We start from the raw sequence: 25,745 nt of genomic DNA on the forward strand, positions 1-25,745 counted from the left end.
TAGTGGCTGAGTCTAATTGAACAGTTTCAGGATCCTGGTAATGGGTATGAAGGTTCAAGGTTCTTTGTTGATGGCTCACTGTCATGTTAACAATGCATTTCTGCTTTTCCTACTTTGACAATTCAACATATTTGCTGTTGATAATATGCCCAATTGAAGCAACTGCCAATATTAAGAATCTGATCCTAAATGATAACTTCTAGAGGCACTTTCTTAAAGTTTAATTTCTTAAACTTATATCAGTTTATTGTCCCTGCATATTCATTTCTGCTTAGTCGAATTACCAAAACCTAATTGTCACCCAAGGGGCTAGATGCTGCAGATCGCAGGAACTACCATGTGGTATAAAACTATTCCCTAGGCTTCTTTCTACTTAGTATGCAAATAACAATATAACAAAATAACAATGCACACAGGGGCATTGTTATTTGTCTAAGGTAGGAACTCTTTAGGGAAATTCAGCACAGCCAATTATTAAAGCGTCACCACCTTTGTGTTATTACTTTAAACTGACTGACTGTTCACATTAAGGTGCAATGTTCTAAAATAGCCAGTGCTCTGTATTCTCAGATAATAAGAGGGAAGGAGAAGAAAGTGCAAACAGAAAGCAAAACAAGACACTCTTATAGATACATTTGTGGCCAGACAATTACACCATTTGTGTTACTAGTAGACAGTTGCTGTTCTCACATATATTTATATAGGTGATAGTAATTTTTTACATTTCAGTTCCTGCTGCTGACCTTTTGCTGACCTGGTGCATGCTGGTTCCTCATGTCCTTGTTAGAGTGAAAACAAAGCAATTGCATGAATGTATGTAAATTAACCTGATTAACCGAACACTACAACTCACTCACAGGCTGTTTTAATTTACTTAATAATCTGAAAAACTCCAGCCTTGATTCCAAATATTTACATTCTGTTAAAATAGCCAGAAAACCAAAACAATATTTTTTTTGTATCTACTTTTGGAGCAAAGTTTGGTTTGAATTACCATATACATTCTTTATTCATGTGAAAGTCTTTACCAAAAACATAAAACTGATTGGTTTTGTGGTGTTGTTTCTATCCACACAGCACAACAGCAGCAGACACGCCATTATAATGAGTGTGTTATGATCAGAAATAAACAAACTGTTGCTGAAATAATATAAATGAACTATATAACGTTTATTAAAATATATAAAAGACAAAATACATATATGCATAATTATATCCATGATGAAATATGCATATACAGTATAATAATTATACAGTAAAATGTGTTTACATATATAGATTTTTTTATACATATAGCAAGATACTTTGCATTAAAACTAGCAGTGGTGATTTTTTACTTCCCTCCCCCCTAACAGGAAACCCCTCAGTCCACGTCAGGCCTCCGAGAGGAAGAAGCCTCTGTGAATAGCTTGAGAGCAGCAGCACCTTTACACCTGAGATCCATGTTTTGGAAAGGTCTCACACAGAACGACACACCTACTCTGACATATAGCTTCCAGGGACTTCTACCCACAGCATCAGGAGGGAAAGGATGTCTCGTCAAAAGTCCTGTGATCTGTTCCTTTCTGTCACCTGCGCCCTTACCGAACATCGGTACAGTCGCAGCAGTCCCAGCACAAAATCTACGAAAACTTCAAATTTGTGCCACACATCTTTTGTTATAACACAATAACTTCAGAAAAAATATCCTTCTGGTCCAATATCATCAGCTATCGCACTACAAGATTCCCCAGTACATCTAATCTCAGCATATATCTGTTTAGCTTGCAAAAGGATAGTAAAAAGATCCTGGACAGAGCGTGAGACACTCCTGTGGGATGACCGTTAAGTCCTTCAGACTGGTGTGGTTGGTTTGTGGTTGGTCCTGAACAGTTTCAGTCACTGCACGCTGAACACGGTCATGTCTGATGGTAATGGTGGTAGTGGTGGTGGTGGTGGTGTTCATGGTGATGGTGGTGCTCGTGACGCTGGACCACGGGAACCACAAACCCCGGGCTCCCAGGTGGACCCGACACCTGCTCTCTCTCCAGTGTGGGGGGCTGCTGCTGGGGGTGGGACTGAGGGGACAGCGGGGCTTTGGATGGGGACATGGCTTCTCGGGCTTTTGCCCTAAGACGTTTGCTGTGACTGTATTGCAAAGGGTGCTGGTGGTGGCCGGAGGATTGGCCTTGGTGTGGCAGGTGGTACACGTCCTGCCCCCCGTGTGCTGCTGCGTTGCCGCTGTGTAACATCCTTTCCACAGGTGGGTGGTGGCCGTGACATTTAGTGGATTTGCCACCGCTGCCCCCGTTATTCCCCCCTTTGTAGGTTCCTTTGGGAGATTTCACAAAATGTGTGCCTTTGCTTCGAGACTCCGCAGGGTTGTAGCTATCCCCGATGACCTGTGAGCGGCGATGGTGGATAACTTGGGGTTCTGGTTCCTGGGAGCGTGAGCGGCTCTGGCTCTGGGAGGTCCGAACGTGGGTCTCCTGGGGAGGGGTGGTTCCTGAAAGCCAGGCAAGAGCCACAGGGTCAGTGGTTTTATGCACTAGTCGTTAAAGTTATAACACTGCTGCTGTTCACCCACCGATTAATTATAGTAAACTTTTAACCTTGTCATTGTGATATTATATGAATTAATTAATAAAACTTCTATGTTCAAAGTGTTATACAGATGACTGACATCCAAAAATAAGACATTTTATGCACCGTAAAAAAATAAACAGGGACAAAACAAAGTGATAAATTATTTTAAAAAGAATAAAATAGCATCAAAAGATATTATAACAGTAATAGTAGTAAAACAAAATAACATTTAAACGTTTTTTTAAATACATGTAATTTATATACAAAGAATAAGTGTATTAAAGACTTAATACAAATATCTCTATAAACCATCTTTAATAAAAGGCCTTGTGGTTACTATTCAGTCAGTATTGGTTTAAAGACACTTTATACCTGCAGCAGCAAATATTTTTAAATCATTTAACCAAACAGCTTTTAATCATATTAAAAAAGACAACTACCATCAAATCTGGATGTGTAGTTCTCTATGCCGGCCAGGTCCAGGTAGTGATTCCTCCTCTCTGTGTTCTCATCCACACAGTAATGCTGACCCTCGGTGGCCGGCGCCTCATTGCTTTGCCCTTTGCTGCTAAATATGAGCAAATTATTCAGGATTAGAGGACTGTAAATATTTTTTTTAACAATGAAACTACTACAATTACTTCAACAGACACCCGCCAGCCTCTAAGCAAAGTATACATGACGTGTACTGACCTGACATAGGAGGATAGCCGCTTGTCAGCTGATCGCCCCTCTTCCTGGTGACAGCGATCTGAAGAGGGAAAATACATGAAACAGGTAGAAATGTTTACGACAAAATAACGTTTTTTTTGTTTACATTCAACCTGCTCCATTACAATGTTCACGACCCATGCCTTTAGGGAAATGTCATTTTGAGTGTAAGAAGCATTGACATTTGGTATTCAAATTATTTGTTTGTATTTGAATTAATAACATATTTGACATCTCCAGAAATATTGGTAGACTAAGAACCAGGAAGTGTCTACAGTGGAACAATCTTAAAGTTGCAGACCTTGCCAAACTGATTGATTGAAAAGTATACAAGAATAGAGTTTTCTCAAAGGGATAGTAAATAATGTCCGAGGTATGATGCTGCTTTTGCTTTCATTCACCTGTTCCTGTTTCTCTTCTGTGGGACCTAGGTTCTGGAGTGACGGTCAGTTTGACACGCAGAGTCTTGCTCTTATTATGGCAGGAGTGATTCACTGAGGCATCCACCACATCATAGATGGTGTGCATCAGACTGGACATGTCCTATAGTGATAGATAAACACATTTGTTAGCATTATCTCTGACAAAATAACATGTGAAAGGGACAGACTACCAAAAGAAAACATGGCACACCAAGGAGCACACTAGACACAGCACGTAAAGTCATGAAAGCTTACAAACACGTACATCCTTAGTGACTTTCCCACTGTTGTCAAAGTCATAAAGTGTGAAGATCCACTCCTGGCGGTTGTCATCCTCCACGGAAACGTCACACTCCAAGTCCTGTGGATACATACGTGATCATACTTAACACAAATAAACAGTTAGAAGGTTAAATCTACATATTTCTGTTAATGATAAGTTTATAAATGTTTCTTCTACAGTATGTCAATAAGCATTTATGACACCAGGGGGCTGCAAACTACTCTCAATTTAATCCTCAAGGCCACCGCATCTTCTCGTCTCTAAAAACAGGGATTTATGAAACAATGTTATCCAACCTATAAGCTATCTGTTCACGATCAAATCACACCTAGCTTCAATGAGCATGTACCTCATCAAGTACATTTAAAGACTACCTTCCTATGGCAAAAAGAGCGTAGGGCACTTAAAAACATGGTTTTCAACATGTAAACATATCACTTTTCTGCTGCTTTTACCTTCTGTGGGGGAGCACAGAGAAAGTCAGTACGGTCGGCCCTACCACTATGACCTTGTATTTCTACTTGTATTTCTAGGAAAGAATGAGCACATCCACTATTCTCAGTTACAATGCGTTGGCAGTTACTTTGATTCAGATGTATCTAGTAACATGGCCATAATTGGAAAAATAAACATCTGGAATATAGGACTAGCCTGCAGGCATGTTGGGGAGCTGACACTGTGTGAAGGCAGTGTGCGTTTACAAGGGAGGCGACCCCAGGGAGAGAAGCAGACCTTTATGGTGTTATAATATCTCCTCGGCTCACATAACCAGGAGTGATCATCAAAGGGCAGATCTAAGCAGTTATTTAAAACAGGCAAGTCTAAACATTACAATCTATTTATTCAATTTATTGATCCCTAAATTCAATCAGGATATGGTCTGGAGCAGTGTCAACATGCAGACAGATGTTCTGTGCACAGGGTGAAGGCATACAGCTTCAGGAGGATACCCACCATGTATTTATTTAATAACCTATAGATTAATCATTTTGCACTCGGTTCTCTTGACCTTTTTTCTTTTTACATGTTTCTCAGCCCACAACAAAACTATTGGACAATATTAATTAGTTATTTAGATTCCTCACTCCCTGTTACGCGCCTTTGTTGCATTTTCATGTGACGTGTGACTTGTTGTGTTATTGGAAACTAATCCAAATGACAACATAGCATTGTGGCCAGGTCCAAAAGCTGCTTACATCCAGACTGATGCGTTTCTTCCCCGGAGCTTTGTTTGAATCTCTCAGTATCTCCCGCACCCCGTCCTCTGAGTGCAGGTACTGCAGGTAGCTTTCACAGCCCTCAGCCTTCTCTGGAGGAAGAACCACTGTTGACACAGGAGGACCCGTTGACTTTACACTCACAAAAACCATGCAGAACTTTGGTAACACTTTGTACACTCATCTCATGATCTCAATAATGGACATTTTCCAATTAAAAACATACAGTGATATCATACAAATCTATGTACACCAGTTCTAGTGTTGTTTTATAAAGGGGTTATAAATAGTTATTTCACATATATGCTCATTTATCATAAAACGTAGCATTACATATTCATGTCATAGCATAAAGCTTATCAGTAAGAGAGAGAATAAAATCTTTTCAACCTACCCTCTAGGGGACAGTGTTGATCTGTGAATTGTCTTTGCTTCAGACTTCCATTTGGAAACTCCTGGGACAAGGAAAGAAATGAAGAGAGAAAGAGAGAGGAGGGGGGTCAGAGATGTAAGTGAATCTACAGTTCAGACCACAGACACAGAGAAAACAAACAGTTCCAGCTAAAACATTTCCTACTCAGATGAGAGGAGAGGGCTGGAGGCTCCAGCGCGGCCAAACACTTTGAACATCTGCACGCTTATTGTGTTTCACTGTCTGGGACACGGCGAGTGCAGCCAAAGCCAAGCTTTCAAGAGTCCTCCAAGCCCTTCATTCGGACCCCTCGCATCCATCACAAAACCCATGAAGGCACTTTATCGTCAGAGCTCTCTCTCTGAGCCAATCTGTTTATTCTCATCCTGCCTGACATGGAACCAGGCGAGGAGAGTTTGATGGAACATGCTCAAAGTTTTGCTGCATTTCTCATTGAAAACTGGACTCAGGACTGAGAAGTTGGTTTGTGTAAAACAAACGTTCCAATGAGCTCTCAACAACATGTGTGTATTTATTTTGAACGGAGAACAATTGCCAGATGGAAATAGGATAGGATGGGACTGATTTAATACACTATTCCACAGCCATAACACAAAAGCAGGACAAAAGGCTGGAAGGGGGGAAAAAAATGTATTCATAACCATCCCACACATGTGCTAATGCAGAGGCACAGTGAGGCAAATGCAGCCATGTCTCTATGCGCGCACACGCAGCCATTCTTTAATTACAACTGGATTGTGGAAACAATGAAAATGAAGTGCAGGACAGCCCCTAAACCACAAGTATTTAAACAACAAATGATTCATCTTATTTACGTCATCTCAGTCCTCTAAGCTGCTCCACACACACTTTGAAATAAAATCCCTACCATATTGAATCAATGAAGCCCAGTGGAACGAGACAAATAAAAAACAGATAGATGCTAGAAAACAAAAGAACTCCATGTACCTTCAACAGAGCCGAGGCTCAAGCGAGAGTCTGAACATCTGCATGCGTTTAGGTGAACGAGCCCCCCTTTCCCCTTCCCCTCTTTCTCAGAGTAATGACAGCGCCAGGGCCTGTGGTTCTGTTTAACAATCGCAGAGCCCTTGATTATTCCTCACTTCAGAAGATGATACCTCCAGCCTGCAATCTGGCCCTGACCTTCACTGCTGAAGGGGGGAGGGTGGAGTCTCAGGGTCAAGGCCAGGACACCCGCTGCAAATTGGCCACCAGAGACATTTAGAGAAAAACAGCAAAAAGAATGGGAGTCGAGCCTTGGGGAGAGGAGATGAGGAAGCAGGAGAGGAGCAGGAAATTAGGGAGAAAGAAGAAAGAAAAGAGTGGAGGGAAGAGGGCACAAAGGGGAAAAGGAGGGAAGGCAAGATAAGAGGAACAAAGATGGAAGAGGAGAGAAGCAGATAAGAGCTGAAGCAGAGGAGGATGTGTTTTGTTAAATGGGAGATAGGGCATATCTATTGCTTACTCTAGTCCCTGGGAGCTCAGTGGGAGAGGCGGAGGCTGGATTTGAAAGACTCTGGAAGCCTTCTGGGAAAGGTGGAGACAACTGGTACCGCTCCCTGGGCCCCAAACAAGCTGCAGTCTTTAATAACAAAACACACACGCATTATAAACTAGTCGAGTGTATGGGCATCACTACGAAAAAACACACACCATCTTTTGTGGTTACAGAAGCCAAGTTGTTGTTTCCTTTCTACGCTGGCTGCTTTTATCTCCCCTCTTTGTAGCGCAGGCCCTAATGAAGGGCAGTATGTAGGGAAGAGGGAGTTCACACCACAGACACACTGTTCTGCAGCGCAGAGGAACATCAAAGACAGCCATTGATTCTTCTTATCCTCGTTCCCATGAGGGTGCAGAGCAAGGTATGCGCACCTCTAAATTAAAAGACAGGTTTCCACGTTAAATATAATGAAACAAATCAATCAACCAACTGCCAAAAGTGAATCTGGTCTCTCTAATTAAAATTCTGATATCCAGAGACGTCTTGCTGCGTGCACAAGGAGAGGACCAGCAGGGCTTGTGTTGAACACATGGCTCCCCCTCATCACCACCACCACCTTCGTGCTCATTACATCCATCGGGGGAGCTAATGAGAGAGCAGGCTAGGTCTGACCGCAGTCTGCCGTTTAACATCTAAACACATGGCATCTCCATCCACATCGCCCACGGTGTCGGGCTTAAATCTGCCCACCACATGTGTAATTAACTGCTTTCTGGCATCTGAGCTGCTCTCATTCCTTCACTATCAGATCACAAACTGCTCTGGAGGCAAATGTGTTAGCATTTTAGAGTAAAGTGTTCTTTGTTTTCCACCTGAAGCCAATCATATTCACATCCAAACACAGTGTGTGATATTAAGTATGGGGAGACTGCATGTGTGGGGCGGACGCTTCGACAAGAATGACAAGGAGATGATAAGGTTTTAGATCTGCGTTGTCTTGCAGTGAAAATATGCACTGACACTGTTCCATGTAAACAGGATCCCAGACGCTTGACATAAGAGACAGACAGAGAGGGGTGTGATGTTTGTTCCTGTTTAATGCAGCCGTTCTGCCAAGCTTCCCTAAAGCCTCAGCCTACTGCCAGACTTTTATGTGGGATAGGGTAACCAGGGGAAGCTTTCATAGCTCCCTACCAGGTGACATCAGACATCCCCCAGCAGTCTCTCTCTCTCTCTGCCTGCCACCCATCCTCCCGCTGGAAAACACTGCACATCTTTGTTCTCACATCCCCCTCTTCCAACTCACCCCCTAAATATAAGCACACTCTTCTTTTAGACCATTCTTCAAACCATACGATGCACAACTGATTTTGAAAATCACATCTTCAGAAACAGGAGGAGGCCAACGTGAAGATTGTTTACACGGCTCCTCTGGCCTCGGGGTATGAAATATGGCAACTTGATCTGACGTCTGGAAGCATATCCAAGTATAAACATATGCTACAAACACAGGATACTCTCTGGATGCTTCCTCATATCATTTTAAGATATGTTGTTTTTGGAAATACTTAAAAATAGCCTATAACTAGTTTAAATGCAACTTTTACAGCAGGGTTCATTCTAAAACTGTACATTTAATTCTGTGTATCTGTGCAGTTATTGTGTCTCAGTTATTTTCTTTATGTGATGAAGAGAGCGTCTTTGGAGACTAATACTGAGCGGCTAACAGCAGGTTTTCTCCAGACTCTACAACATTTCTAGAAATACAAAGTCACCTGGAGCTGACACTGAAAAGGCTCCACAGGAAATCTTTGAGGACCACCAGCCGACCGGCATTGCCGCTCTCACTGGCAATTATTGGGAGGATTGTGGGGTTCCCCAAGGATGAAAATGGGGATTGAGTAGAGTCAATATAAAGAAAGGAACTGCAGTTCGTAAACAAACTGCATACTCTTCACCGCAATATGAAACTGGAGAGGGAGTGGGGCCATTGAGAAATACAAGCCCTCCATTCCAGAAGAAACCAACCTGGCCTTGACTCAAAACCAGATGTGAGCGGTTACACTAAAGAGAGGCAGAGCAAAAGAGAGGGGGATGAGGGGGGAAGGGGCTGAAAATATGGAGAGCTGAAGAGAGAAGGCCAGTTTCACAACTTCTGTCTCTTCTCTTGCAAGACATTGAAAGAACAATATGCCGGTCTCTTGACGACTAAACAGAGAGCTTTCTTTTCCTCTGGCTCATCAGACGTCAGCTTTCAGTCCAAGTCATGGTAATTATAGTGTTCAGAGTCAAGAGAGCAGATTGGCCTCAGCTACTTCTGAGTATCAATATTAAAACCAACAGCACTGCATATTCTGCTAGGTCTGAGTTAGCCAGCCTTATAATGTTCATCACAAAATTAAAACCATTTTAAAGCATTTTTGTATGATTCAGTTTCTAACACTGCAATGTTGGCCTAGATTATCTAATACACGGTTTGTAATTCTAAAAGTAATGCACTTATTCAAATATAAACCCAACAAACAACACACATAATTGTGAGCCAGGACAGGTGTCGTATTATAAAGGGCGACATAGTAACGAGGAGGGGATGGATGGGTCCAACAACATAGGACGCCAGGAAGTAGAAGTCATTGTTGTCTACCTAACTTCCATACTTAAATACCACTGCTTCCGTAACCCAAAGCATGATATCATACAGACCATTGTATGAGGATATCTTTTATTTTCAAACTAATCCAAGGATTCTCAATAAGGGTTTGGAGCATTTTCTTATTTCAGCCACACCTCACCTTCTGAATCTTCGCCCCTTCCTTGACAGTAAGCTCAAATGTGCCTTTGTCCACTAATTACGATATGTTAGCTATGCGAGTGCTCTAATATGTCTTTCTATGAATGGAAATGAGATCAGAGCAGAATGCCATCCTGTCAGCTGGACTGGACCCACGTGGACAAGATGGCCCAGATATGGCCCTTTCAGGCTAGAGGGACTCTCTCTGAGGTCAAACAGGAGGCAAAACCTCTCCCTTGGCAGGACATGAATCACTGGGGTGAAGCCTCTTCGCTCCTAGTATAACAACAGCTGTGCGAAGAGATGAGCATGCTTGCCTGTCTATGTCAGAGCAGCACGTAAACCACTGAAAGTCAACCGCTCGCCTTCAATCAGGAGAGACTATCTCTTAAACTCCGCACCCACCTCCTAACCCCCCTTACCCTCTCACGGATCTTTCTCCTCACTTTGATTATGACCTGCAGGATGGCATAAACAAAGATTAGCATCACTGGCTGACCACCCGGCATCTGTCACCGGTGCTGTAATCAGCTTGCCTTCATTAAAGTGGGCTTTGATGGGAGTCTGATGTAATGGTGGCCCTCCTCTCAGCTGTCACACAGGCAGCTACTGTAGGGACTTGGAAACCATGTGCTTCATACCAGGGATTGGAATCACAGTCATGAATCTGGGTTAGGCAAATGTATTCAATTATAGAGGTAGTACATCATAACACTATTTGATCAGTTACTGGAAAAAGAGAAATACAAAGTGGCTTTCATGCTTCACTATATTCCAAACACAAAAAGCTGAAGTATAGTTAAAATGTGGTGCCACACACATTATGAGTGCACCACAGAGAGCATGTTGCTTTAATTCAGAGGTAACAGGGCTTCGTGGTGTAATGCAATAGTCTCTGGGTGGACTTATATGACCACTGCCATGTGTAATATGCACTCAAACATTTTACAATGAACTCTTAAAAAAGTTTAGTAAAATGGTTTCTTTTAACAGTCACATTTTTATACTTTATTTGTTTTTTTCGTTTTTAACAGCTAAAAACTCAAGACTTCAATGTTTTTGCTTGGGTTTCCAGTCCTCTGTGATGAGGTTAACTCATTAGAACTTTCTTAAAACTTTTTTCTTCTCAACTTTTGCAAACAACCTGCAACTAAGGAGTTTTCAAATTAATATTATTTTTTCAATCAATTCATTAAAACATCTTCAAATCCAGGGAATGGAAAAAAATATCTGGCCCAATTTTCCAGGGCCAAAGGTGGAGTCTTAACATTCCCTTTTTGTATAATTTACAGTCCACAACCCAAATGTTTGGCAATTAAAAATACCATTTAAATTATTACTCCAACCACCCTATTAATCATTCCAGCTTTAAACTGTAAACAGCAGCTCCAGACATAAGAAAACAGTACACTAGAAACTACACAGGATTTTGAAACATGCATACACACACCCTGACAAACACGCAAGAAGGCATATCAAAGCCAGTGTGGGACAGGCGGTTAGACTCAAACAGGATGTTCCTCTGTTTCTGGCCTTCATGTGAAATTCTGTAAGCTCCCGCGCAGGCCTCTGGCTCTTAAGCCCGGCCAATGGGGAGCGCGCCCAGGCCGATAAAGCTAAGGGGATTTGTTCCACATTCCACAGGCCCTTTAAACAACACAGTGGATCTGAGAGAGCCAGGTTGTGGGTGAGGTTGTGCCAAACGCCACCTCTCACATGTAGAGACTTTTCACAATTGTCCGGCTGAGCATTATTTACATGCAATGACCTGATGTAGCCAGGTGGTTTCTTATAACTTAACTTTTCCAAATGTCAGTCAACAAGTCTTTGTAAGTGCATCTCCACCTTTTCTGTGTCTGCTGCGTGAAAAACATTTCAACACACTCACTCTCACCTGTAAGGGCGCTTTTTGTGTACTGTAGTTAGTGTCAGGTTTCCAGCTGTCTGTCTAGTATTGAGATGTTATAATTGCTCTCACCTGTGACATAACCGCCAACACCACTGTTTTCACTGCTTGTTGCAAGGGATTTGAGTCACAGCTTTGAAAGGCAGTCCTGGCAGTTCATAGGGGCGAGGCTGTGGTTGGAGGCTGGTGGAGCTACAGGCGCTACAGTGCTCCTGTGGGTGACTGAGAAATGTAAACAAACCATGTTTGGGAAGGACAGCTGCGCGCCAGTGTGGAGGATCAGCAACATTGTCAAAACTAAACATGTAAAGTGGTTCTCAACCTTTATCTCTGTGTGATGTGTCCCCCTCAGCATCAGGGGGAGATTAGACAACCTCTTCATCAACAACCTGTCAGTTCCAAATAAATATTATTTGTATTTAATCGCATTTTTTTCAAATGTATTATAAACTGGATGTTAAACAAATGTTGTTATATTATATTATTCTATTTTTTTATCAAATTGAATTGTCAGTGTGTACGTTGTTTTGGTTAAGTTTGTATTTGTACTTCAAGTCGCAGGGGCTCGATCAATTACCTTTTAATATTTCGACTGTTTATCCATTTGTTTAAGCTAAAAATGTGACTTCTTTCTTCATTTTAATTGTTTAATTTCTCCATTACTCAACGTGTAAGCTAACCATTTTAAATGTTCTGCTCACTTGCTGTTTAGTTTTCATTCCCGTTTATCTGCAAAACATGGCTAAGATTCTTAGGCATCTTAAACATTACATTTACAAACAACATAAATATTTGGATATTTTTCTTAATCAAATTACATTATTCTTTCATTTACATTTGTCAAGATTATTTTAGCGTTCCATGTCCACCTCGGAATAAGTGTATCCCCAGATAAGTGCCCCCTGGTTGGATATCCCTGGTGCACACACTTGAATAATGCGGTCTATCTAATCCACAATGACTGTTGGCTGCTCACTTAAATCTGAGGCCCTCCTGCTGTTAATGGGCTTGTGGATGAGCTGCCCGCTGGTTTCCTGAACATGTCTTCCAGCAGGATAAGAACAGGTTCAGGGTCAAAGCCACAGCTTTACCGTCCACTAGTTACTGCTCCCTAAGGGGAACTTACACAGAGAACTACAGATCCATATGACTGACCACGATAAGAGGAGCTTTTGCAGCCGTGACCAATCAGCCGGTAATGTAGCATGAACTCTCAACACATCCATCTGTGAGGCATATACTGGGCAAACAGAGACGGGCGGCTGTTGTACAGTACTATTAATGCATTCAGCCCTCAGGGAGAATTAGGCTCACTGGTCACAGGCTGCCAAAACACAGAGTTCAGTGCAGCAGGATGCAACAAATAATCAAGGTAGACTGAGCCCCTAATAACTCATCCAACTATTCTCAGTGACACTTGCCAAACCTTAAGTCCCAGGAGAAACTACTTGTTTGCATAATTGGCACTGTTACTCCTCACAATGAAATATTTATGGCTTTGGGTGAAAAGTGTTGGATGTTGCAACGCTGCAAAGTTTTTGACACTAAATATCTGGAATCTGATACAAAAAACGAGCTGCTGCATATTCAAAGTGGCTACACCTCTTTGATCTCATGTCTCTCTCTGTGTTGTTGTGTAACTCTCTCTGGCTCTCTCCGCCAGTTGGTAGGGATTGCCAGTCTCAAAGACCATGAAAATTCTTGACACTGCAAGAACAGGCTTATTTCCAAGCTGTGAAGTTCCTCACTGTCCTGGAACTGGACAGGGGGTCATCCCAGGGTCAACAGCCAGTGTTTTCCTGAGGATTCCTAAAAATACCCTCCTGCTGGGTGCAGGAAGCAGAGGAGACTCCACGATATTCAGACGATGTGAAGGAAGCCTGGACATGTAAAATGGACCGCTGCCAAAGGACAACTGGCTGTAATGCTTTGGAATATTAGATGCAACTTCCCATGAAGAAGAGGACAAAGTTGAAAGCTGAAGATGAATGGATGAGAAAAAGGAAAGTAGCACATGGGCCAATTACTGATGCACCAAAATCATGCAAGCTTTTTCACATTTCTGTTGAATTATTCTCAAAGAACATTACTGGTCGAAAAAATCAAAAAGATATGAGGATATGCGTATGATGAATTACTTTTGAAAATGTACAAGACAAGAATGTTAAATCCCGTGGTGCAAACCCTGAATTATAATTTTTATTTGTGAAACATCACAGAAATATGCCAAGTAGAGATTTTGAGGCCGCAGTCAGTCAGACTTCAACATCTGTGCTTCTTCCTTTCGGACTGAAGCTGCCATGTGTGCACTTTAGTGACCTGACAGACAAGCTGTGTGTGTCTGAAACACTGTTCCCCAGTGTGACATTCTGGAACGTAATTCATCCATGGCACAAGCAGAGATCAAAAGGCTATGGTGCAGAGGGCAGCTCAGCAGAGCGCACAGAGAACTGCTGCTTTCACAGCCATAATTACTGGAAACCTGGGTCGTGAGGCAATATGAAAGAGCACTTAAACATGAGCTGAGTTAGCTTAGCTTAGCTGCTTGTATGTTCTTATCTTATCTAAGGGATAAAGCTAAGTCTGTTGGAGTCTCCTTCTCTTTCACACAGCACGTCTTGAGGCGGTCCACTTGAAAGTACTAAGTGTGACACTGACACTCAATGTTTGATAGAAGTTCTTGAAAGACAACTTATGCCTCAAAAAGCCGAAGGTGCTGATGTGCAATAACACCTTAAAAGCTATGAGATAATCAGGTGCTGCCAGGATAGAGCAGTTCTCAAAGCTGAGCACATGACACTGGGGGTAAAAGTTCAGATATTCTGATACACTGGCATTCTTGACGTGATAGGATCAGTCAGCCCCTATCAACACGGAGAAGTAGGTGCTGGTTTTAGAGAAATACCTTTCGGTGCTGCTATATCTGAGCACTTTTCTGTATTGTTTTATAGACATACTGTCACTGTTTGTGTCACAGAATTTCAAAAGCAGATTTTTCTTGACAAAGTTTTTTGTACAACGTTTTAACATATTTTGGTACACTTTTGAGTACTTTGTTGTCTGGCTAGATTTGAAAAAGCACTCAGCAGCAATATCATGAAATAAAATCCTGATTTAGAAAAGTGTGTTTTCTTAGAGAAGCACCTCCTTCAAGCAGATGGCGTCTCTGAAAGGCTCTCAGTGAGGGGGGGGCAGGCATTTCAAGGAGAACTGCTGTTTATTTGAAATGAGCCTTTAGGTAAACAAGTTACATGGCACACACAGGGCCAGGTCAGCTTTTGAAGTGGACGAGGCTCAGGAAAGAAATGGGTGGGGGAAGAAAAGAAGGCTGCCTTCAGAGGAAATGAGAACAGTGGCCTCTTTCAGCGCTGTTTCATCCTCTCCCTCCCTTTTTGTCACATATAGAAAAAGCACAAAAGGTGTTTTTGGTATATAAATACACCAGCACAGAATGAGAAAACCGCTGATTTCTTATTTCTCCTGAACAGTATGAGAATCATTCTGCAGTCATTACTTCCTAAATAAATTCCCAAGAAGAATTACCACCCATGACAAAAAATAAACCACTTCCTTTTAATGGAGACCCATTGAGGGTTATGATGACGGGAACAGGTTTGTGTAACAAAAGCAAGTTTTCAGCCATTCCCCATCGGAGAGGAATGTGATGTGCAGAAGGAAGGCCAGGCCTGGGCTGTCTGCAGAGCCTGGATCCAAGCTTTGAAGCTGCTCGTGTGTTTCAACAGCTAACCACTTTCAGATGGGACTGTGGCGTTTTATGAGCTGAGTAATAGCGATACCTATACATGTGCAGGCTCGGGGTCCCAAAGAGGGGGAGGCTCAGCTCAGAGCAGGGAGAAAGATGCCTAACTCCTCGGGGGTCTGGGTTTGGCTGTGTTTGATAAATGTTGTGCTATGGCATTCTGTATATGAAATCGGACGACAGGAAGATGGATGTTGCGTAGAGTCTGTTGAACTATGAACACAGTTTGGCTACGAATTCAATTTTTTTCCAAGGTTCTTGAACTTCAGAAGGATTAAAGGTATTGACTGAACACACAAATCCTGGCAATACTCCAAAATCTCACCTGGAATGTAGGCTACAAGCAAACACATTGGCAGAATGCTTCGTCTAAATCTAAAGAATAAAGCAGCCCAGCATCACAACAGTGAGCAACAATGCCAGTCGCTTTGGGTGCCCTCCACAAGGCCTTTCTTTAGCATACAGGAAGTCGGGGTTTGTGGTGTGCGGTGTTTCAATCTCCAGTCTCAAACCTGGAAGGGCGTCAGGTTCAGGAATGTGGAGCAAGAATTAGGTTTTAAAGAATCCAGGGGTGACTCTGAAAGCTTTTAGTACAAGAAAAATGCAAAAAGTGAATGTAATCCACCAAACAGCCAAAAGGAGATGCATCACAACATGAGGAGGTCCTTTTCATGTTCTGCCATTTCTCCTCACGCTAACAGAAAAAGATTTATATTCTAACTCATTCACATCTTTCACCATATTGTCCTGCACATGCACACTGCTATTTAGTTTCCCCAGCACTGTGTATTGTGGAATATAAGTCAGGTCAGCATCTGACCTCTGTGGAGACAATCTCAAATTTCCACTGGCAGAATTCATAGGATAACAAACTTGTGTCCAAAAGAGCAATCCCCTGTCCGGTTTAAACAAGCAAGCAAACCCTCCGTCTCCCTTTCAATCTGCAAATGTTTAAAGCAACTAAATATTGAACAAACATAGATCTGCAAAGCCTCTTCTGGTAATGTTCACGTCTGAAGCTTTCCGTGTCCTCCCTGAGCTCCTCACATGCACTACGCTCACTGAAGACTTAAACAATGTAATCAATTAACAATGGCTATAACGACAGCATATAATAACAGCACCAACAACCATAACTGAACAAATATGATATTCCCCTGGCTGCTCTAAGGATTGCGAAATGAAGTCCACTTGGAAAAGAGCTAAAGCTTTCTAAGGGGGAACAGGGGTTTATGTGGAAACATACCTTACACACTAAAATGTAATAACCTTTGAGTCTCCCGGTGTTTTACTTGGCTGGGAGAAGCATAAGATCAAACACAGACTTGGATCCAGCAGCCTTTGCCAAAAATGTCAGCGCTAAGCACTGGGCTCCAGCTTCAGGTATTTTCTTTCCCCTGGCAGGGAGCGAGAGCAACGACACAGAGCAGTGTTAACCCTAGGCGGGGCAGCCCCAAACAGCCACCAGCACACTAACCAAGAAGGGGAAGTGAGGTCTCCCTGCTGTCATCGCTGACCATGCATGTCTAGGTCATGTATAGTGTCACTGAAATCCTGCGATGGGCTCAGGAAGTTGAGATATTCACATGCAATTGCACGCCTGATGACTTGCTACAATCCAGTCCTGTTGAGTTACATTGATCTCTCTGGAAGTATGAGATAACTCATACATATCATGAAAAGCAATGACAAGAAATGACTTCAAAGCAGCGCTGATGGGACTAGATAGCTCCAAAGGCGACAGAGCTTCATTCCATATGTCTGCTGATAAGAACTCCAATAATGAAGGAAGCGACTGTCATTTCTCTTGTCTAAATATAGCATACTCTTGTGAGCTGTAAGAGATCTATATTTATTTTATGCCATCATACATATGCCATGAAAATGTGTAGGCAATCTGGGTATTTTATACCTAATTTGATGATAACCCTGGCCGAAACAGGCATTAATCATGCATTTCATGCTCACATTATTGTCTTATTCTGCTCTGAGCTACAGCCAGTATATGATAAGCTGTGCTTAGCTTAATGACTTGAAACAAGGGGAAACAGCTAGCCCAGCTCTGTCTAACAGTAACAAAAATCAGCGTACCATCATCTCTAAAGCTCACCAAACCAAACATCATGTCATAACTTGTTTTTCAGGCACAGTTTTTGGCAAGACACAGTGACTTCCTTAACAAACAAGATATAATGTGTCCATAAATGACATATAAATGCACTGGAGGGGGGTTGTGTTGTTTCAGGTACTAGTGAGACATTGAAGTCAATCCAGGAAGTCTAGTTTAAAGTGGACCTATCATGCTATATTTGAAAAATATATTGTAGGGCCATACCTATACAAAACATGTCTGAAAAAAATAAACAAGAGGCGGCGGTGCCTGATCAGAATTCTACCGGAGATAAAGTTAAATTCGGTTGTGATAAAACGCCATCCTGTTTAAACCACGTCAAGGATTATTTCTGAAACAGTATGGAGCTCAAATGCTTTTTCTTTTGCAGGTTTATCACAAGGTGAGTTCTTTTTTTATTTCCTGCTTTTTAAACACATGTGCTCTACAGTACAGGTTAGCTCTGAGTGTTAGCGAGGCTAGCTAATGTAAACAAAGTTGTCCAAAACACGTCAGGCATTGTTTCTGATAGCAACTTTCTGTGGGTCCGCTGCCGATTTGACGTTAGTTCGGATGGAAATCTGTATCCGCTCGTTGTACACCCGTTTTTAAAAGATTTGGGTACGGAGGAAAAGAGAGAGGGTTTTATTTTCTGACGCTGCGTGAGTTCCCCGACGCACCGGGGACACATATTTATGTATAACGGACATCACAAAGTGCATTTTGCATGATAGGTCCCCTTTAAGTAACATATCTGAGAACTTGAAGGCTTCTCATACACAAATAAACAGTTTAATACATAGTGTTCATATTACAAAGTAATCTTGCATGTATGTGATCGGCCATTTAAGTGCTTGACACGTGATGTTTTGTTGCATCGAAAATTATGCCATGTTCAATTATTTTTTGCTAGTGCTCACTGTGTTGGCATCGTTGCTGCCCCACCAGACTGGACCCATTTAAACGTCAGTCTGAACTTTAAGGCAGTTTCAGTGGTAGTCGCTGAACATTGTAGCTGCAAATTCATTTAGTAAAATGCAACACTACCGCAACCATCACATCATCCCACATATAAAGTGGAAAAAAAGGATTAACCTGATCTCAAATGTAGTTTAGAGCCAGCAATCAAAGGGGTGGGAGTATCAAAAGGGCCAATAGTTCATTATTTTCCAGACACCTCTGAAAGATAAATTAGGGCCTGGTTTGTGCTGAAGGATCGTGAACCATGTGTGATTCCCCCTGATGGCCAGAGAGAGGCCATGAGTGTAAGTCACAGGGGAATTAGGGAGAAAGTGAGTAAACTACTTCAAAAGTACTTGAGACCGTATAAATATCCTCAGAAAAATAAACAGTTAATCCGCATGCAGTGTTTCTAATGTCTTTCACACAAACCACTCTTTGCCTCTCACTCAGTCATTCACTCACAAACACACGGTCAGGGAGTGAGAGAGGGACAGGACCTCTGGCTTACAGGCGAAGGAGCCGTGTGGTGATTCGCACTCACACACTCCAGCATGAAAGAATAGCTAAAACAAGCATCTCACACTTGGGACGGGTGTTGGAGCCCACCAGGTGATGATGTTTACACTGACAGAGACGTGAATGTTTGTTCAGGACAAATGGCAACCAACATAGAAAAAAAAAGTCCCAAGTGATTTGGCAAAGTGAGATCAATGGTCAGCTCCTGCCCAACAATGCAGTGGACCAGGCGGATGTGGCTCTCCATTACTCCCCTTCCCCCTACTACCTTTAAAGCCCCTCAAATATCTCCCCCATGAAAAACACCCTTAAAAACCCCAACCTCTCCTCCTCCTCTTTTCCTCTTCCCCGCCACCCTCTCCCTCCCCCTTCCCACCACAGCCCCTCTCCCTGCTCCAGGATTTTGCTGTACAAACCAGGAACAGATGTCTGCTGGGGCCGTGCTGAAAGACCCCGCTGTTCTGGATGCCAGCCACATGCTTTTCATTCAGAGATGAAGGCTCACAGCTCGCCTTCTTGTGAAGCCAATTTCCCCAAAAAAAAAGGGCTGGAAAAAACAAACTCTCCAAATGCCTTCAAGTCCCTTCAAAAGCAGTACATATATGAGCACACCTTTTTGTTTCGTCTCCGCCATGTATTGCTCCCTGGTTGGGCTCCATTAAGGTCAAAATTGTTGGCGTTAGTGAGGTGGAAGAGAAAAGTCATGAGATGTTTCTGATGAGAATATTTCTTAAGAGTTCTCAAAAACTTTAGGAGCGTCACGATTGTATCCTGTGCACACAATTGTATCCTGTGCACACAATTCAAGACTACAAAATAACAGTAATTAGTTTTAGACTTTTGGATGTGTACTGAAAAATAAAGTATAATTTGGGGCCACAACCTTAAGATTACACAGATACGCCAGCTTCAGATCCAAATCAAATACTGCTAACTCAAAAGGAACACGGTGACTCGAAGATATTTTCAAATGCCCAGCGGAAAAATTGTCCAAACATAATATCCATTTTGAGGAGGATTGCCAAATGAGGATTTTTATATAAAGGGAAAGCCTTATTCACAGATTCAAAATGAATGTTAAAAAAAACATTAGTTTACAATTAGTTAAGTGGGAACTCTGCACTTAAACTAGATTTACTATAGAGCAGTGAGTGCTGTGTAACTCTCCGCAAGTCACAATAAATGAGCATCTTGCTGCTTTGAGCCCATCATTAAATTCAACTGCATCCCTAACTGAGCCTTTTTAACCTCACGTGTGATACTATTAACATTTCAAAGTGGAATAATAAAGTTCTTTGTTGTGGAATTAAAAATGTTGACACACTCCCTCTTCACAGGCAAAGTCTGTGGGATGTTTTGAGACAAAAGATGGTGCTGAAAAGCTGAATTAGCCTGTCATTATTTGGGCATCCAAGCATGTCTGTTTGAAGCTCCAAAATGACCACTGTGGTTGTGTGTGTGTATGTGTGTGTGTGTGTGTGTGTGTGTGTGTGTGTGTGTGTGTGTGTGTGTGTGTGTGTGTGTGTGTGTGTGTGTGTGTGTGTGTGTGTGTGTGTGTGTGTGTGTGTGTGTGTGTGTGTGTGTGTGTGTGTGTGTGTGTGTGTGTGTGTGTGTGTGTGTGTGTGTGTGTGAGGATCTGGACTGTGGATGTGTTGATGTTTCCAGAGGTGAAACACAGTGAACCTTCACAGAGCTCTTCCACTGATGAACGCGATTTGGATGAGTTCAGAGTTAGGATTTTTCCTGCAATTTCTAAATGTAATAACCACAGATACCTTGGACTACCACTTTGATCTCACCTGTAATATTTCCTACCAGGTGCTTTAACAGGTAACATTGTTGTTTTGAGCACCTGCAAAGAAGTGTCAAAATCTTAATGACTGTTGCCAGGATGAGCCAAGTCATCCTGCTGAATCACGCTCTCTTTGTCCACTAATACCTCTTTTTAAAGAGCATATAAGGTTACACACTGAGAGGAACCTGCGAGCTGTAATTTTGAATCATGGTTTGCGGTGATATCAATATTTAAACAGGCCTTTGCATCCTTTGATCTTTTGTTATTTCTTGTCAAAGCGAGTCAAAGCATTCACAATTTGTTGAAAAGAAATGACTGCTTTACTGAAAAGATGGATGGGTTTACACAAACTGATGTTGGGCACAGGCTTGTTTTCCTGGTTGTACTCCATCCTTCAGCCCATCCCCCAGGACAGGGCAGGGGGATAGAGGGGTGAGGGTTCGGAGGCTCCACTGATATCAGAGCCCTTTTATAACTCCCAGCTCTGCGCTTTGAAGTCGCAGCCAGACAGCTCAGGAATCCTACTCCCCCATTTGACAATGAGGAGGGGGATGGTCATAGCTAAACAATGCATTTGGCCAATCTCATCCTGTACAAAATCATAAGCAATTGTATCTGTCCCAGCTGCTCATCAACCAAGGCTTAGTGGTGAAACTGCTGTCTGGTGAGAGCTATATGCTAAAACACTCATGGCAGAAATCCATGTAATATCATCAAATATCATTAAAATGCAGTTTCCTATTTGACTTTTTTTTTAATCATGGTCCAAAGGTCTCCAGACATCTTACAACGTATAATCCGATAATTATATCTGGGAAATGTCACAATGTAATCCCATCCTGGTGAAGAATTAATTAACGGTGTATGGGATCAAAAGAGGAAACGTTACAGTCTTACTGCAGATATAAATTCTATCTGTGTTGAAAGTCAGCCTGTTAGATGGGAAACTATACAGCACGAGAAACTCCCCGGGGACATCATCCATCTTTACGTTAATGTAGGCATGGGCTCATTTCAAACAGCATGAACAGAGCTGTCACTATACGAGCAGGCTTTCACATCTTGCCTCTGCGATACAATAGTGAGCATATATGCAAGATATCATCCGAGTATCAATTTCATTCATGCTACTCGTTTATTTAAAATGGGATACTTTCCATCAGGGCAACAACCACGACATTCGTTATCAGTAAATCTGAACAATATATTCACATTTCATCATATATTGTTTGGCATTGTTAAGTAAAAAGTTAGAAATACTTCAAATTGCCCTTTACAATTTCTTTAAGCCCAAAGGTCTGTCTTCAAATTGCTTGTTTTGTCCAATCAACAGTCAGACATCAAAAGATATGTGACATTAGGTAAAGAAAAGCATAAATTCCTCATGACTGAGAAACTGCACATTTCAGAATAGTTTGCTTTTTTTTTTAAACAATCTATCAATGTATTATTCGGATAAGTCTTTGTTGATTGATTTTCTGTCAGTGTTCTATATACGTTGGATTTATTGTATTGGGTCTATACTTTTAATCCTGCTTTGGGTTTTTCGATGTAACTTCATGTTACCCTTATTTGAGACAAAAATCAATACTATTTTTTCTGTAGTAGAATATGTAGCCTGGATGATATTCAGCCTGGCTCCCATCAATACATCATGACTGATGCTGTATACCATATGTGGCGCCTCTCCTCTCAACCAATCCTAAATTAGCCTCAAAGAATCAAGAAAAGTAGTAGGCTGGTTAGCTAAACGCTGATAGTTATCCAGTTCTGGTCTGGGAATGAGCCTCTAATGTAACCAATCAATGACACAAAATAAATCCGGGGCCTGACTTTGATAGAAGTGAGGGTGGGACCCACCTACTAAATAGTGCCAAACTTGTGCCTTTGGTGGTTTTCCTTGAGGGGAGTGTGAACTCAGCCTCCTCTGAAGCAGAGTAAAGTTCTCCTTTAATTTGCCATGAGTGTGCGGTTTATAGCCCTGATATAATCCATAACTCGTCCACTATTACAACCACCCACATCACAGATTGTCAGTACCTCTGTGTGAACTTCTCGCAATTTCTGTCTGAGACCTCAGGACTCTCGTACCCCTCAAAAACGACACACTAATTGAAGTGATGTAATGTTATGCCACAAGGGCTGCCCACAGGGAGCCGCAGTAGAATGGGAGGCATTGAGGAAAAAGACACAGCCCTGAGTCATGATGCCAGCAGCCACAAGAGCAAACGTTATATCCCTCAGTCTGAGAAACGACTACCTTTCCATCCAGCCTGTGTGTGTGTGTGTGTGTGTGTGTGTGTGTGTGTGTGTGTGTGTGTGTGTGTGTGTGTGTGTGTGTGTGTGTGTGGGTGTGTGTGTGTGTGTGTGTGTGTGTGTGTGTGTGTGTGCGTGTGTGTGTGTGTGTGTGTGTGTGTGTGTGTGTGTGTGTGTGTGTGTGTGTGTGTGTGTGTGTGTGTGTGTGTGTGTGTGTGTGTGTGTGTGTGTGTGTGTGTGTGTGTGTGTGTGTGTGTGTGTGTGTGTGTGTGTGTGTGTGTGTGTGTGTGTGTGTGTGTGTGTGTGTGTGTGTGTGTGTGTGTGTGTGTGTGTGTGTGTGTGTTGCCTTGCCAAGCCGCTTCACACACAGGGCTCATAGCTGTCATAACCCATCCAGTGATGCTGGCAGGGGAATAACCGCTGCAGTGTTGTGCCGGAGCCAGACATGACAGAAAGAACAACAACCTACAACTTTGCAAAGACATCAGCATGTCCTCACACATGCTTTATGAAAACAGTTCCCCTTCCCCTCTGGTCTGGTTTTTTTTTCTTCGGAAGAGGGAATGTAACAGCTTCTAACAGACAACTTTGAAGTGCTTGACAGGCTCATCCCCATCAGCAAACACACAAACACACACGCATACACACCTGGGCACACTTTTGACATGAGAGTTGCATGTGCAGCATAAGAAGATGGAATTTCTAACAGTCAACATTTAACAATTTAGACAGAATAAATAATTATACATATCATTTTTTTTTTTTAAACAACAGATATACATGCATTTATTTTTGTTTTACTCAAATAAAGCCATAAACGCCTCATACCTGCATGCTCTTCAGCTTGTGATCCGTCGGGCTGTATCTCTCACATTCTTCCATCCCTTTTCGGAGGAAGGCGTTCACTACAAAACTGTCTCCTGAGACATGAAGAAAACACACCGATTAGCAGGTAAACATTTCAAGCTTAACCTATTTTATAAGATTATCATAATTAATTAACAATCATTATAAAATAACCAGTTTATCCTCACCTTCAGGGTTTTCTCTGCGCTTACACGCTTCAGTTTCATCAGAGACAGGGATGCGAAAAAGACATTTGTTAGTCTTTGTAAGGATAGGAATATTTTTAAATACTGTCAATAAGTGCGGAAAAACTTGAACATTTCTTACCATGTTTTGACTGAAGTTTCCCCATTCTTAAGTCCCTCTTCCCTCGATCAATAAACGTACTCCGATATGGCAGAAGGTGAACACAGTCACTGCTTCAGCATGGTCACATTGTGTTTATTCTGCGAGAAGGAAACTCCAACTTCATCCATAGGCAGGTAATTTAGTCGCTTGTTCATTGAAGTATCACTTGAAATTATATAAATGTTTAAAAATATCTGTGCAGGAGACAGGGCAACACTGGCTGTCTGCCTCCAGACTTCCCTTCAGTCCGACTGAATGCAGAAGCGCTTTGAACACAGCTCACATCAAGGAGCATCAAGGCAGACAGCAGGTAGGGCACTTCCGGTTAGTGTTTCTACAAAATAAAATATCACCATGACAACATTTTAACAAGTGATAAAACATTCACGCGAAAAGGAGAAAATTATCAACTAATTACTGAATAAAAAAGGGAATTCGTTATCCAAATTAAATTGTTGACATTATCAGACATATTTTCATTTAATCACTTATCTACTAAAATCCGATTGACGGATTTTGTACCAAATTATTTTTATTTCATGACCGGTAGCAGCAAAAACAAAATGTATTGTTTATTAATAATTGAATAGCCTACTTATAAGAGTATAAACAATTATAATATTGCCCAGGTTAAAAATTGAATATGATATTCCAGACAGAAAAAGACATGATCGGCTAACACTTATTGAATTGTATCTTAATTAAAGGTTGAAATGTTGCTTTTTTTCTTTTAAAACAGTATTAAAGTAAACAACAACAACAACAACAACAACAACAACACAGTTTACACCCAGCAAATCCTTACATTTGACAAGTTATCCATTATTTTGAAAAGCAAATGGATTCATTTCCGGTTGTAGGTTTTGTTTAGCTTGTCGCACTTTCGCATGGTTTGGCAGCTCGTGTGGCGTTGAATGTCAAACCGCGTCCTCTGTTGGTGTGATTTTCCCAACAGCTCCATTCATGGTTTTCAAAGTAGACCAATATTTATGACTAGGAGGACACTTTCCTTTTAATAAATAATTCGTTTTCCGTTATTCAATGTCGCATTCGTTAGTAGGCCTGACACGTCAATTAAACGGGTAAAGCTGTACACTGCTACACTGAAATAACAGCTAATTATCCACAAAGTGCTGTGATGTACACTAATATTACAGCAAAAATAATTTATGTTGGATCACTTCAAACTATTTCGTTTTGTAAAACAACAGGCTTTTTTGGTGTGCAATTATTAACATTATTAGTAAGTTATTGTACAAGTCTGTGTGTTATGCAAACACCATTTAGATCCACATTAAACTTGCCATTATTTGCTTTGGTTGTGTGTGCAACATATGCTTAAGATACCATGTTGTTTATTAAAGAAAAACAGGAAGAACATG

The 25,745-nt window shown here is 41.8% G+C and overlaps 1 protein-coding gene across 4 annotated transcripts; it reads right to left on the minus strand.

The window, feature by feature from the left end:
• Positions 1 to 1,151: 1,151 nt before the first annotated feature.
• Positions 1,152 to 24,603, minus strand: nkd2b (NKD inhibitor of WNT signaling pathway 2b). Of its 4 annotated transcripts, none has more exons than XM_034102925.2 (11): positions 24,343 to 24,603; positions 24,204 to 24,230; positions 23,998 to 24,089; positions 7,097 to 7,213; positions 5,593 to 5,653; positions 5,178 to 5,305; positions 3,964 to 4,059; positions 3,678 to 3,819; positions 3,259 to 3,316; positions 3,006 to 3,130; positions 1,152 to 2,485 (listed from the first exon to the last, which is right to left on the minus strand). In XM_034102925.2, exons 1-11 carry the CDS (start codon positions 24,365 to 24,367, stop codon positions 1,899 to 1,901), a joined length of 1,458 nt encoding a protein of 485 aa, XP_033958816.1. In that variant the 5' UTR covers positions 24,368 to 24,603; the 3' UTR covers positions 1,152 to 1,898. The 4 variants fall into 4 exon arrangements, with proteins under 4 accessions (XP_033958816.1, XP_033958815.1, XP_033958818.1 ...); XM_034102924.2 differs by having other exon boundaries at positions 3,006 to 3,133; XM_034102927.2 differs by lacking the exon at positions 7,097 to 7,213.
• Between the last annotated feature and the right edge of the window lie 1,142 nt (positions 24,604 to 25,745).

Source organism: Pseudochaenichthys georgianus, chromosome 16 (genome assembly GCF_902827115.2).
Source record: "Pseudochaenichthys georgianus chromosome 16, fPseGeo1.2, whole genome shotgun sequence".
Lineage (NCBI taxonomy): Eukaryota > Metazoa > Chordata > Actinopteri > Perciformes > Channichthyidae > Pseudochaenichthys > Pseudochaenichthys georgianus.

Excerpts from the sequence above, each read along its gene's own strand:
- nkd2b (XM_034102924.2), bottom strand. The coding sequence starts at position 24,367 with ATGGGGAAACTTCAGTCAAAACATG. Across the intron at positions 5,306-5,592 it reads TCAACACTGTCCCCTAGAGG|TGGTTCTTCCTCCAGAGAAG; the intron begins GTAGGTTGAAAA and ends CTGTGTCAACAG. Across the intron at positions 3,317-3,677 it reads CAGAAGAGAAACAGGAACAG|ATCGCTGTCACCAGGAAGAG; the intron begins GTGAATGAAAGC and ends TTCCCTCTTCAG.